Source organism: Scyliorhinus canicula, chromosome 11, assembly GCF_902713615.1.
Source record: "Scyliorhinus canicula chromosome 11, sScyCan1.1, whole genome shotgun sequence".
NCBI classification, from domain to species: Eukaryota; Metazoa; Chordata; class Chondrichthyes; order Carcharhiniformes; family Scyliorhinidae; genus Scyliorhinus; species Scyliorhinus canicula.
In genome coordinates, this window is record NC_052156.1 from 40,479,181 (window position 1) to 40,493,781 (window position 14,601).

General features: G+C 41.5%; 1 protein-coding gene across 4 annotated transcripts in view; it reads right to left on the minus strand.

Annotated features, from left to right (window-relative positions):
- arhgef3 (Rho guanine nucleotide exchange factor (GEF) 3) overlaps positions 1-14,601 on the minus strand; it is a 402,557-nt gene that overhangs the window by 17,686 nt on the left and 370,270 nt on the right. For all 4 annotated transcript variants that reach the window (XM_038812815.1, XM_038812817.1, XM_038812816.1 and 1 more), the window contains 4 exons: positions 8,359-8,529; positions 5,353-5,415; positions 4,658-4,754; positions 4,403-4,479 (listed from right to left, as the gene is read on the minus strand). In XM_038812815.1, the coding sequence (XP_038668743.1) occupies positions 4,403-4,479; positions 4,658-4,754; positions 5,353-5,415; positions 8,359-8,529 (408 nt within the window). The remainder of the gene's footprint in view (positions 1-4,402; positions 4,480-4,657; positions 4,755-5,352; positions 5,416-8,358; positions 8,530-14,601) is intronic.

Sequence of the window (14,601 nt, forward strand, 5' to 3'; positions counted from 1 at the left end):
AAGAGGCTGAAATAACCTAATGGATGCAGCTATTTGATGATATTCAGCCAGAGTCTGAAGGGGTTCTGACTGGAGCCAAATCTGTTTTATAAAGCAAGTATTATTCCAAGACTTGCTAATTTTAAGCTCGATTAAGAGCGGAATGTTTCTTTTCTTGGTAATGGGAAATTGTATAGTTGTGTTAAAGGGCCATGTGGGCTTTCTTGTAAGCTGTTCTTTTTGGGTGTGAAGTTAAAAATGTAATATTGTATTCATATAAAGTTCTGTTTTAGAAATACCAAACACTATTTTTTTCTTGCAATCACTCCTGGAACGAATCATTTTCCACAGTCGTCCAAAATAAACTAAACTATTGGGGATTTGGTCCAGTATCCTAGCCAATGTCGGGGTCTAGTCTGGGACCATAATAATATCCAAAACTATTACAAAATCATTTTTCTTGTGGTAAAAAAATAGAATTAGTAGACCTGTAACAGAAATGGCAACTGGGGTAGGTGAAGAGGGATTCAGTCAGTCCTTAGTAAGGTCCTCAGGAATGACTTTCTCCTCACGTTTTACAAGAGATCTGCGAGTCTCTTGTTACAGAAACGCAAATTAAATCACAGGCAAATTCAGTGAAAGGGAGAATCCCAATGCTGCCCATCTCCATTAGTAATTGTTTGCTAGATGGCTAGACAAACCACAAATGGAAATTCTCAGCAGGTCTAGTAGCCTATGTGCAGAGGGTAAACAGAGTGAGGCGTCAGATCAATGACCCAGATGAAAGGTCACAGACCAGAAACACTGGGAAGAAATTTACTGGCCTCCAGGTGGCAGGAGCAAAGGGATGAAGCCAGTAAAATGTGAGGAGTTGCATCAGGATGGCTCCCGGCTGCAGTCCCACTGCTCGGGAAATTTTCCAGTGGCGGGCTGCATACTAGATTGGCTTCCCAACCCATGCATGCGAGCAGAAAAGAGAAGCACTTAGAAGTCACATTAAGTGGGACTGCTGGCACATTGCTAATGGCGGTGTGTGCCCCCCCCCCCCCACCCCCACCCCCCACCCCGGAGGGGTCATCAGTTTCATTCAGATGGCTTCGCCCCAGGAGCCCTGAAGTGGGGGGTGAGCAGATAGACGTCGGAGCCAGAGGTTCCCTGGTCCAAAGAAGGGGCACAGGGAGGAAAGAAAGCCCATGTGGCCCCGACAAGTCCCCCAACCCTGGGTTTTCCTCTGCCAACCGCAGGGCATACCAGCTGTGTCAAGGGCGGCACGGTGATGCAGTGGTTAGCACTGCTGCCTCACAACGCCAAGGTCCCAGGTTCGATCCTGGCTCTGGGTCACTGTCCGTGTGGAGTTTGCACATTCTCCCCGTGGGTTTTGCCCCCAACACCCAAAGATGTACAGGGTAGGGATTGGTCACGCTAAATTACCCCTTAATTGGAAAAAATGAATTGGGTACTCCGAATTAAAAAAAAAATTTATTGTCCAAGGGTGCCTCCGTTTTGAGGCAGCCTCCTGGTCTCCTGCTTGCATCGGCATTTTGACAACCCCTCTCTTGGTGGTGCTGCTGAGCCTTCAGATTGGGCCAATGGCATGGAGGGCCTGTGGGCCCAGAGGCTGCCAATTGGGGACCGGGTAAAATCGCCAAACAGATTTCGCCGTTAACAAGTGTGGCCTTGGCACCTCAAATTAGACCTGAAGCCCCGGGTCCCCGTTTCTCTCTCCACAGATGTTGCCTGACTTGCTGAATACTCCCAGCATTTTCTAATTTTCCGATTTCTAGAATCCACAGTACTTTGGCTCTTGAATTTCAGCCAGTTTTCACCCAATGGAAAGCCTTATTTAGTCTATTCAGTTTACTGTCAATTTTAAGATTAAGGCTTCATATTTGTTTCTTTAAGGTCGGTGATAATTGCTAGCTCAATATCAAGTTTTTTTGTTTCCTCCCTCATAATGACCTTTCACCATGGAAGGCCTTTTAGAACCAGCAACCTATTTATATGAACAGCCAAAGGAGCCTGCCATTCTTAATGAATTAATTCACTTCAAAATAATCCAAAACAATGGTCACCTTTACTATTATAAACTGTGATAAATGCCCACCATGGATTGCTCTCCACTTTTCTGTTTACTTGTGTTGACACATATACGTTTGAATCCAAGTCCTGTTAACTTCACACATCTTCAGTAGTGAGTGATCACTGACCAAGAAGACTCTTGTAAACATCGAAACAGAAGTGCTATATTTCCATAAATGTCTTCGATCACATAGGCATTGGAAATAATACCAGTTTTGCCATGGGAGTCTAACCGCGAGGTATATTTACATTGCTGTTGATGCTCCAGAAGATTGGATTGTAGCAGTGGCAAACAACACCGTGTTCTTGCTATATTTGTATGCCACATATCTTCGCTGGAGGACTAGCAGAAACAGTCCTGCCCTTTCTGAGGCTGCTCAGAATTCAGCGCACATGAAAAGCAAAACCATGGGCAGTTGGAAAGACTGAGATTAACTCATTCATGTGGCAATATGTTCTTCATAGGAGCAGGACCCGAATGCCACTACCAATAGCATGCAATAGGCAAATATATTTTTCTATTCACTTTGTTTCAAAAGTCATTTCAATTTCTGGGTGTTGAACTGTGGGAAAGAACTCCCTCAATCAACCCTATACTAGTCTGTACGACCCTTGCAATTTAATTTACAGTAGTTCAGATTTGCCCTTTCTACTCTAAACTTTTTTGTATCCCCCTACAAGATGACATCTCAGCTATGTCCTTTTCAGACTGAAAAGCCCATGTTTTACTAATCATTAATCATAATCCGTGACCTTTTGCACTAGCAATTGGCTTGTGGTTCTTCTCTTCACAGCTTCCAGCACTTGAATGCCGCCTCTGTATCTTGGCAAGTACAAACTAGGGCACTGCGCAGTTTGATCCCAACCATCTCCGACCGTTATTCCACTGGCTATGTAGTTCAACATTCAACTGAGTTTGTTTATTGCTGCTGCGCAAGGGAGAATGCCAAATCTACTAACAGTCACGGGTCGCTTGCAACTTCATCCGTGCTTATTTCTAGAGTGCTGCACCCTGCTTCTAACGCTATGTGAATCCATACTTAGCTGTGAATCAAACTGGTAGTTCTAAAGAGAGGTCTGTAAAATTGCAGCAGAGTAACCATCAGCCAGCAGGAAAGGGAGAAGATAGGGGAGACAGATAAATTATTTCGGCTTGTTGGGGGGAGTATAAAGGTGGAACAGTATAAAAATAAGATCTAAACCTTTCAGGAGTGAAATTAGCAAATACTTCTACACACAAAGGAGAACTCTCTTCCACAAGCTAGAACTGACACTTAATCCATTTTTAATTTTGAAGCTGAGATTGATAGATTTCTGAAAACCAAAAGGTATGAAGGGGTATGAGACAAAGGTGGATATATGGAGTTAGGTCACAGATCCGCCTTGATCTTAGTAAATGGCAGATCAGACTAGAGAGGCTAAATAGCCCAACTCCTGTCCCTGTGTTCCTAACAATTCAGCAGCATTTCTATGCATATCTGAGGTGTTAATTTTCTCCATAGTTTGTTTTAAAACAGTTAGAATTGAAACATGATTTATTTTTAATTGAAATCATCGCCAGCCTCTAGAAAATTGGAAATCTAATAAGAAAGAGAAGCTTGATTAAGTAAATTTTGTATAAAATAGGGGGCAGCACGGTGGCGCAGCGGTTAGCACTGCTGCCGAAGTCCCAGGTTCGAGCCCGGCCCTGGGTCACTGTCCATGTGGAGTTTGCACGTTCTCGCTGTGTTTGCGTGGGTTTCGCACCCACAACCCAAAGAAGTGCAGGTTAGGTAGACTGGCCACGCTAAATTGCCCCTTAATTGGAAAAACTGAATTAGGTACTCTAAATTTTTTTTAAAAAATGACATTTTGTATAAAATACAATATCTGAAGAAATGTTTTTCTGTTATTTCATGTATACACAGGCATATGGTAGTGGTTACCCGCAACTTTCTACATCAAGAACAGGGCAAGGTGGTAAAATGTCAAAGTATGAAAAGCATAAATTAAATCAATCGACTCCTGTGGATATTTAAAAGGGATGTATTTACATTATTTCATGTCAATGTTAACCGCCTTCTTTTGGTGTCAATGGGATCTTTGTGCTGTTCAGGTTAGGATTCGGCTCAGCTGACACCAGCTGAATTCAAAGCTGCTGGATTTGTTATTGTCAGCTGTGGGGAGGATCTTATTTTAACCAGACTGGCTCTGCATGGTAGCTGGGTTTTGCAAATCTGTCAAGTGTCTGGGAGGGTTATCGTGGCCTGTACGAGATGGCACTTTTGGGAACTAACAGCACAAACATACCAATGAATCAAACATAAAAGCAGATTTAAAAAAAATAATTGAAACAATTTCTTACCCAGCCTACAAGGATATTGCCAACGTGCTCTGTCGTGCCATCTGGTTTCCTGGCTTCTCGGAGTCGACTCAGAAGATCTGACCAAAAGTAAATGAGGAAATATATGGGTCACAGCAAAGACGCTTTCCCCAAGAGGAAGTGCATAAACGTTTACAGAAACATGACATTGTTCCATGTGAACCATTAAGCTATTTATTACATTTGAGGCAACCTTCACACAACCACTGTCTGTTCAATCGGAGAAGAAAGCCGTACCTTCATGCAAGGGAATAAGGGAATCCAGTGTGCCAAATATCTGATTCAGCTCCTGTTCAGTCATAATGGAGAGTTTGAGCATTGGATCATGATAAGCCTGCATGAGAGAAACCAACATCGAACATTTAATAATGCATATTTTTGCAACTTAAGTGCATTTTGCAGAGAACATGTAACTGACTTGTTCATTTATTGTAATGCTTCTGACCGACACATGGGAGATCCAATGTCTTTTTGACAGTTGCAATTTCGTAAGTAATATTTATCAGGTTAATTTCACAACAGGATTTATTTTAATGAAATTTAGCTGGTGGGTACAAAAAAAAAGCTTAAAACAGCAAATTCATTGATCCCACAATTAATTCAAGGAGATTTAAGAGCTGCTTGCACCTGGGGCCAGTAGTCCCACAGCATGGTGCGCTGTTGCAGCAGAATGCTTATTCTGCAAAAATACAATTCACATCTTCAAAAATAAAATGGATTGGGGGTACCATTTGACTAATGGCCCTGGTAACACTCTGGAAATAGAAATGAGCACATGGCAGATATTTAATTAATGCATAAATCCAATTGCTAATAAAATAGATATCAAAAACCAATAATGTTCAAAATATGATTGTTCAACAGGATTAAAAGAAGCAAAAATCCCAAATTCATTTTTTTTATCTGACAGCTGGAAATAAGGCCTGCATCACCTTTTTTGCGAGCTTCAAGTCTTCAATTAAAACTTGTTCTCCCTGGGAAAGTTCAAAAATTGCCTGCAAAAGAAAGATTTGGCAACTGAATCATTGAGGAAACATTGGTCAAAATTAGACCAGTGACACGTGCGCAATGTGATTACGTTGACACTGGTTGAACCCAATCCCAAGCAATCAATCTAATCTCTCCAAGGCAAAATGGTATTCCCAGTGTGTTACTTCCCTGAATTTATCTTATAAACATTTCCAAAGTAGAGTTGTGGAAAAGGTGTATATTTGAACAAAAACATGGAGAGAAGAACAACGTTTAATAGTTTTCAAGTCTTGAATTATGTGCAGAGCCCAAATGTCATCTGTTTTAAAGTTGCTTGGCGTGATATATATGAGAGGAGCTTTGTGCCATCCATACAATATATAATTCATTATTAAAAATGCACATACTTCCTACACAGTTGTCTGTTGCCATGATTCTGGTGGTCACACAGTTTCATGTTATATTTAAACATTTAACCTGTCATTTTGAACATGTAGGTTACAAATCCTCCATGTAACGGTTGGCAGTTCACAATTCATTTGTGGCCTTTGGTCAGGAGCCAGAGCTTTGAAGTAAATTTTTGAAATCTTTCAAGTTCCTTTGCCACCTTGCATATTAAATAAAAACCCAAACATGGGAAATGCCACAGGAAACTTACTAACACTTCCTTTTAAATAAATTTAGAGTACCCAATTTTTTTTTTTCCCAATTAAGGGGCAATTTAGTGTGGCCAATCCACCCAGCCTGCACATCTTTGGGTTGCGGGGGTGAAACTCACGCAGACATGGGGAGAATGTGCAAACTCCACACGGACAGTGACCCAGGGCCGGGATTCGAACCCGGGTCCTCATCGCAGTCCCAGTGCTAACCACTGGCCCACGTTCCGCCCCCAGAAACTTACTAATACACTTAAAAGAATTTTGCATCTCGCACAACTGTCGACGAGTCCACATATCCTGATGCAGTGCTACAAAATTGAAATTATAGTATCTTGAGCACGTGAACATCATTCCGCCCAACTGTTCTATGTCAATACGTGGGCCTCTTACTAAGATAATTATCTCTTACCACTTTTCCCCCTATCACTCTAGATGCCCTTTCCCATCATGTGTCAAGCCTCCCCTTAAATGCATCAATGTCTTCTTCAACCACCCGCTTGACGATAAGTTCCATATTCCCACCACTCTGAAAATAAGTAGCTCCTTTGTTCGCCATTTGATCCGTTAGTGACTATCTTACACTTGGATTCCTTCATGAATGGTCTTCACAGCCATATTATCAAGTCCCTTAGTCTAACTGCAGGTGCAATCCAGGAGCAAAACATTTAAATAAATAAACTTGAAGCACTGAAAACACCAACAAGTACAATTATCTTCAGATTACCCTCAGGATGCTATACAGAGAGACAATATTTAACTAAGTGACACTGAAGGTACGGGTCACTTTATCGGCAAAATTCCACCACTGTGGTCCAGAACACCAATACGTATTGCATAGGAGATCTACTGATATCTGAAAATTCCTGGAAATCGGCCCAAGTAAGTTTCCTTCCCAGGTTCCTAGCCCCAGTTCCTTTGTATTCACCACCAATAAGTTCAAAACTGTCTTAACTTTCATTTTAGTAGAGCTTTAGGCAATAACAAAAACCAATACGATATTAAACAATTTTCAGACATCAACACATTATTCTGTTGATTCTGTTTTGATCTTAAAATGTGGGTGATGGTGGAAAGGTCACATATATTTTTCAATTCTTAGCTGCCCTGAGGTACAGGCTGGGAGTTCTTGAGTACAATTTCCCAACTGTACAGTTCCGGTCTTATTACTTTTTTATGAAGAAGTTTTCCAGTTTGACTATGTATTCTGGAAATTTATATTGCAGTTTCCGTGCTGATTTGTAAATTAGTTTCACACAATCACTAATTGATGGCAAATTAACATTTAAACATCTGCTTTTACTATAAACGTGTATGCTATGATAACAGAATTCTTTTACCAGAAGCTAATTTTCTTTCGTATTATTGCAACCAGTGTCTACGTGGGTTTCCTCCAGTTTCCTCCCACAGTCCAAAGATGTGCAGGTTAGGTGGATTGGCCGTAATTAATGTGTGGGGTTACAGGGATAGGGCAGGGGAGTGAGCCTAGACGGAGTGCTCTTTTGGAGGGTCGGTGCAGACTCATGAGCCGAATGACCTCCTTCTGCACTGTATGGATTCGAACTTAGTTACTTTGGTGTTACAGGTATATTCCGCACTCTTGATATTAACACAATTACAAATATTGTAGGAGAAAGGACAGATTAAATGATACCCACATTGGACAGAGGATGGTTAAATGATCCAATCTCTCACAAGCAAAAGAATATGATAGTGACATTTTTCAGTGGGAGGGTTCCCTATATTGAAAGGTTGGCAAATTGTTGAAAAAGTTGACATGGTCAGTCATACAGCTACTATAGGGAATCAATTAACTCAGTGACGTTGAAGGTATGGGCCACTTTATTGGCAAAATTCCACAACTATGATCCAGAACACCAATAAGCATTGCATAGATCTACTGATATCTGAAAATTCCTGGAAATCGGGCCCAAGTAAGTTGCTACTTACTGACAAAATATTTGGTTCTCTACAATTTTGATAAGTTAACATTTCTGTAATTTTGCAATAGAATTTACAGTACTTTTAAAAATAAACTCTATGCAACAAATCAACAGCTGAGCAGGTTTCTCCAGTGTTGGAAGAACAATTTAAGAATATCTTTACTGGTTAGCTTTGCAATAAGAATGTTTCAAGTTGCTTGCACTCTCATTCTTAATCTATAAGGACATGGATGTAAATACTTGGGGGTCAGAAACCACATTTCCAAGCCAGGGGATAGTCATTACTGGGAGCGAAGCCCATCATTGATTAAATGAATAAAATGTTTTATTTTTTGGCAAAAGAATAAAGCTGCTTTGCACTCATTCGTACCTCTTGCCTTTTGATTTCCTTAGCTGTGAGCATTTGATTGACACGAATGTCAAATGTTTCACTCCAGAGTTTGCTATCTCGACGCTTTGCAATAGCAGGGGGCCCATGTCTAGAAGAGGGTCTCGGGGTGAAAATTTCAGGTCGGCTGTCACTTCGAAAGCTAATGGAACGCTAGAACGAGAGAGAAAAGAATTGCTACAAATTCTGCACACAAAATACACATTGAAGTAGGGCATTACGTAACTGTAATTGAATGATTTGCTGCAAATGTCACTGTAATGGAAAACTGTTTTACAAAATGCAACACTCAAGAGGATTTGCAATTTGACACCTTTGATTTAAAGTGCACTGTTGCTCATAAAATTGCTTAACCATGTGAAATAGACTTGCTTTAATGCCCTGCAATAATCACTGGTTCCATAGTACTATGAATGAACGATAGTTCTTTCAGCCAGAAATATTATGCACTGGAACAGGCCCAGTTAATACACAAGAATATAAGGTTAAGACTGTTTTCAGCACAATGCAAAAAACGCTGACACTCAAGTAATGGAGAACTTCTGCTGCATGTATAAACTAAGGTTCCCTTGCATCTATGTTATCTGTAACCTTGAATTGTGCTATTTACATTTACACTTCAGGTTGCATTCACACTGCAACTGCAGCACTAACTTTGCTTCACATAATTTCTAAGAGGTGTTAATTTGATTGAAGATGAAGTGTCACCACAGTCACAGATGACCATGGGCTGCTCTCCCCTTTTGAGAGAGAGCTGACTGGTAATGATTTAACCGGAGGATCACCACACCTCAGGCGAGGGGCAAGGTTGAGAAGGCGGGGCCTTAATGAATAACCTCAACCGGTACAGGCATTGAGCCCATGCTTTGGCATCACGCTGCATCACAAACCAGTCATCCAGCCACAGCTAACTGTCTCCCTGAATGCATGCAAGTACCAGAATAAGAACATAAGAACATAAGAACTAGGAGCAGGAGTAGGCCATCTGGCCCCTCGAGCCTGCTCCGCCATTCAATTAGATCATGGCTGATCTTTTGTGGACTCAGCTCCACTTTCCGGCCCGAACACCATAACCCTTAATCCCTTTATTCTTCAAAAAACTATCTATCTTTACCTTAAAAACATGTAATGAAGGAGCCTCAACTGCTTCACTGGGCAAGGAATTCCATAGATTCACAACCCTTTGGGTGAAGAAGTTCCTCCTAAACTCAGTCCTAAATCTACTTCCCCTTATTTTGAGGCTATGCCCCCTAGTTCTGCTGTCACCCGCCAGTGGAAACAACCTGCCCGCATCTATCCTATCTATTCCCTTCATAATTTTAAATGTTTCTATAAGATCCCCCCTCATCCTTCTAAATTCCAACGAGTACAGTCCCAGTCTACTCAACCTCTCCTCATAATCCAACCCCTTCAGCTCTGGGATTAACCTAGTGAATCTCCTCTGCACACCCTCCAGCGCCAGTACGTCCTTTCTCAAGTAAGGAGACCAAAACTGAACACAATACTCCAGGTGTGGCCGCACTAACACCTTATACAATTGCAACATAACCTCCCTAGTCTTAAACTCCATCCCTCTAGCAATGAAGGACAAAATTCCATTTGCCTTCTTAATCACCTGTTGCACTTGTAAACCAACCTTCTGTGACTCATGCACTAGCACACCCAAGTCTCTCTGAACAGCGGCATGCTTTAATATTTTATCGTTTAAATAATAATCCCGTTTGCTGTTATTCCTACCAAAATGGATAACCTCACATTTGTCAACAAAAGAAACTGGCATCATAAAGCTTTTGTACATCTTTTTTTTTTTTTAAATCTTCATTAAAACTCATAATAATGTCATGTGACAGTGAATGTGCTTCAGCAAGATTCACTTTATGATAATATTTGATAACAAGTAGGAAATGGGGTTTGTGAATAAACTATGCATTAATTAATCAGATTACACAGGGTCAAAAATAATTTAATTATCACCTATTTACTGTAGGATTTATTAATATTTTCTTTCAAGTTAACAAAAGTATTTTTTGATACCCGCTGAGTGAACGCATTTTTTCTAATCTATTCCTTGAAAAGCACTGTGCAACCTGGCGGGTCCAGCTAGCCTCATGTCTCAGCCTCTATCATTGACTTCAATTAAGAACCACTAGAAGGTGCTAAAGAGCAGCTTGAGGTTGCCAGCAATATTCCATTTTCGGGATGTGCTTAATAGTGACCGGTAGTTTGTGACATAGATTAGATTGGAAAGTTATTGTGTGAGGAATGGTATTTTAACTCCATTGCCAAGTGGCTCCATCAAACTGCCCTGAGGGCATTTCAAACAAAGTTTAGTCAGTCACACTTTTTATGTTTACCAGATATCAACAGTAAAGACTTCAACTTAAAACTGCAATCAATGGAAACTTGGACAAACTTCTTGGTATTAGTCAGCCTTCAGCTGCCTTGCCATATGCAAGCTTTTAAAGACACGAGCTGAACTGTGCTGTACACGTTTTCAAAACTCGCCGGGATTACCAAGGTACAAACTGGTTTTCTCTGGCCGTATTTTATTGACAGGAGGAAATACAGGGCTCAGTGACTGCCATCACTTCCACTTTTTATTACAGTACGCAGGAACTGAAATTGAAAGCCAGTTGACAATTTCCATGGCCTTTTAGCATTCTTTCATAAAACTGGTGAAAAATACTGCAAGTTTACGCCTGTTACTTGCGAGAGTGACTCTCCAAGGGAAATTAGAAATATTTGTGTTTGAAAACAGTCTTTATATTCAAGTTCCTGCAGGTTAAGTGCTGCAAGTAATAAAGTCTCACAACAGCTGTACAAATATACTTGCAGCAGTAGACAGGGTGCCAGGCACAGCTTAAGTCTAGCCAAAGCATAATTTGCTTTCACGCTCAGCACAACTGGAACTAATGCAGCTCTTTTTCAGAAACATCAGAAACTTTTCACATATAAATTCTGGGAAGAGATTTATCACCCCCAGGGAATGCAAGAATCTCAGTGCAGTCACGCTATTTCCCTACCTTCTGGATCAAACATTAACTGAAGTAAATTAGTAACCTTCCTTCCCCCGCCTCTCCAGGCAGGGCCTATTACTGGTACAACATGTGCAGCACAGCACAGAAAGAAGCACAACAGAGCCTTATTCTGCTTTTGACCAATGGTAAAATTCTTCAGCACTTCATGGCTGCATTTGTATTCCTGACTGTATTTGTATTCCTGAAAATAACAATCAAGAGTTAACATGATCCGTGAGATGCTGCAACTTTCTCTTCTAGCCTAGCTGAAAGTGCTGGCAAACTGGGCCACAATCTCACTGATCCTCTCGCACCGTGCCCAATGCTAATAGTTAACACTGAAAGCTCACAATCTCATTTAATCACATAATGGAAAAATTGTCTTATGTTCCTTCACAAAACTAATTAAGATTTTATTATAAAAAGCTCTGTTTTACAGTTTGACAGTATTTTAATTAAATCCATGACTAGATTAAAGAACGTTCTTGGAAGAAAATTAATCACATAGCATCAGTGCGGAGGAAACCCTGGGACATTGCAAACAGGGATTGCTGTATGAGAAAGGCTAGGCTGAGTCCAGGAAATGCAGCTTATGTCGATTCCATATAAACTACAAGAAGTGCCACCATCAGGGACAATCCGTGCTAGGAATCAGAAATAACGGTTTGTCTCTAGGATTATTTGCATTACTCTTTCGTAAAGTATTATATTGACCATGTACTCCTTGGAAGACTTGCTTTAGATTTAGAAAGTATCATCTTTTAATTACTGTACCATCTTCCCTTTGTAACATACAAAATTCAAACATGAGCTATCACAATGGTGTGATGCAGCTCAACATCTTGTAGATTTCAATACTCAACATTATGTAGCGTCTTTGCTGAATTAAAATTCCAACGGCAATGGGAATTTCCTTTATTCTTTCGCAGGATGTGGGCATCGCTGGCTAGGTCAGTATTTATTTCCCATCCCTAACTGCCTTTGAGAAGGTGGTGGTCAGCTGCCAATTTGCTGCAGTACGAGTGATGTAGGTATATCCACAGTGATGTTAGGGAGGGAGTTCCAGGGTTTTAGGAATGGTGATATAGTTCCAAGTCTGGATGGTGTGTGGCTTGGAGGGGAACTTGAAGGCGGTGGTGTTTGTATCTATCTGCTTCCCTTGTCCTTTTAGATGGCAGAGCTGTCAGGTTTGGAAGGTGCCGTCATGGCGAGTGGCTGCACTGCATCGTGTAGATGGTACAAGCTGCTGTCACTGTGCAGCGGGGGTGGAAAGAGTGGATGTTGAAGCTGGTGGGTGAAGTGTCAATAAAGTGGGCTGCTTTGTCCTGGCTCAGGTTGAGGTTTATGCGTGTTGTTAGAACTGCACTCATCCAGACAAGTGGAGTATTTCATGACTTGTGCTTTGGAACGTCAGGTGAGCTACTTGCCAGGCTCTGACCTGCTCTTGAAGCAACATTATTTTTTATAGCTAGTCCAGTTCAGTTTCTGGTCACTGGTTACCCCAAGAATGTTTTTTTTCCTTTTTTTTTAAAAGAATGTTGATGGTGGGGAATTCAGTGATGGTAATGCAATTGAATGTTATGGGAGATGGTTGGACTCTTTCTTGTTGGAGATGGTCATTGTCTGGCACTTGTGTGGCGCCAATGTTACTTGCCACTTATCAGGTCAAGCCTGAATGTTGTCCAGGTCTTGCTGCATATGGGCACAGTCTGCTTCAATATCAGAGGAATCACAAATGGTGCTGAACATTGTACAATCATCAGTGAGCATCCCCACTTCTGACGCTATGACGGAAGGAAGGTCATTGATAAAGCAACTCAAGATGGTTGGGCCTTGGATACTACCCTGAGGAACTTCTTCAGTGATGTCCTGGGACTGAGATGATTGACCTCCAACAGTCACCACCATCTTATTTTCTGCTACATATGACTCCAACCAGTGGAGTTTTTCCTAATTACCATTGACTCCAGTTTTACTATGGCTCCTTGATGCCACACTTGGTCAAATGCTGCCTTGATGTCAAGGGTAGTCATTCTTACCACACCTCTGGAATTCAGTTCTTTTGCCCATGTTTGGACCAAGTCTCTAACGAGGTCAGGAGCTGAGTGGCCCTGGGGGATTCCAAACTGAGCATCAGCAAACAGGTTATTGCTAAATGCCGCATAATAATAATCTGCAGTGGTTTGCACTGCTGCCTACGGCGCTGAGGACCCGGGTTCGATCACAGCCCTGGGTCACTGCCGGTGTGGAGTTTGCACATTCCCCTGGGCGGTGCGGTGGATTGGTCACGCTAAATTGCCACATAACTGGAAGAAAATTAATTGGGTACTTTAAATTTATAATAATAATCAATAATAATCTTTATTAGTGTCACAAGTAGGCATACATTAACACTGCAATGAAGTTACTGTGAAAATCCCTTAGTCGTTACACTACTGCGCCTGTTTGGGTACAGGTGGGGGGAGAATTCAGTCTGTCCAAATTACTTAACAGCAAGTCTTTCGGGACTTGTGGGAGGAAACCCACGCAGACATGGGGAGAATGTGCAGACTCCGCACAGACAGTGACCCAAGCTGGGAATCGAACCTGGATCCCTGGTGCTGTGAAGTAAAAGTGCTAACCACTGTGCTACAGTGCCACTCATCACACTGTCGATGACACCTTCTTCCCTCAACCCTAACTTCCCTCACTTTTGTGCGTTTTTGACCAGATATGAACAATAACAGATCACCTGTCCTAATTTTAACCTGAAAACAACCATAATGAAATGCTTCTGCCAAAGTGCAGTGGCCTGAAACATTCATACGTTTTCTCTTGGTTAATACTATTTCACTTGCAGAGCAGTGCCAGCATTTTCTGTTTATATTTCGGATTCCAACATGCACAACATTTTGCCTTTGCATCACAACATAACGTCTAGCGTTTCTAAAATTGAAGTTCCAACATTTGTTTCCAACTTTTTCCTTCCTACCCCCCCTTTCTCTTCCTCCCCTGTTACTGGTGTGGATATGCAGCTCCATAGCAATCCTCACAGCAGTCCTCACTCAACGAGTCTGAGCAGTAAGTGTTCATGAGCAATGTAATCAGTGGAGGGGAGGTCACAATTCAGATTCATTTTATCCTCACTTAATGACCTTAGCTGCATATGTTCTGCATCAGATGGCACAAGGCCGAAGTCACTGAAGGCAACACTGGACAATATTTCCCT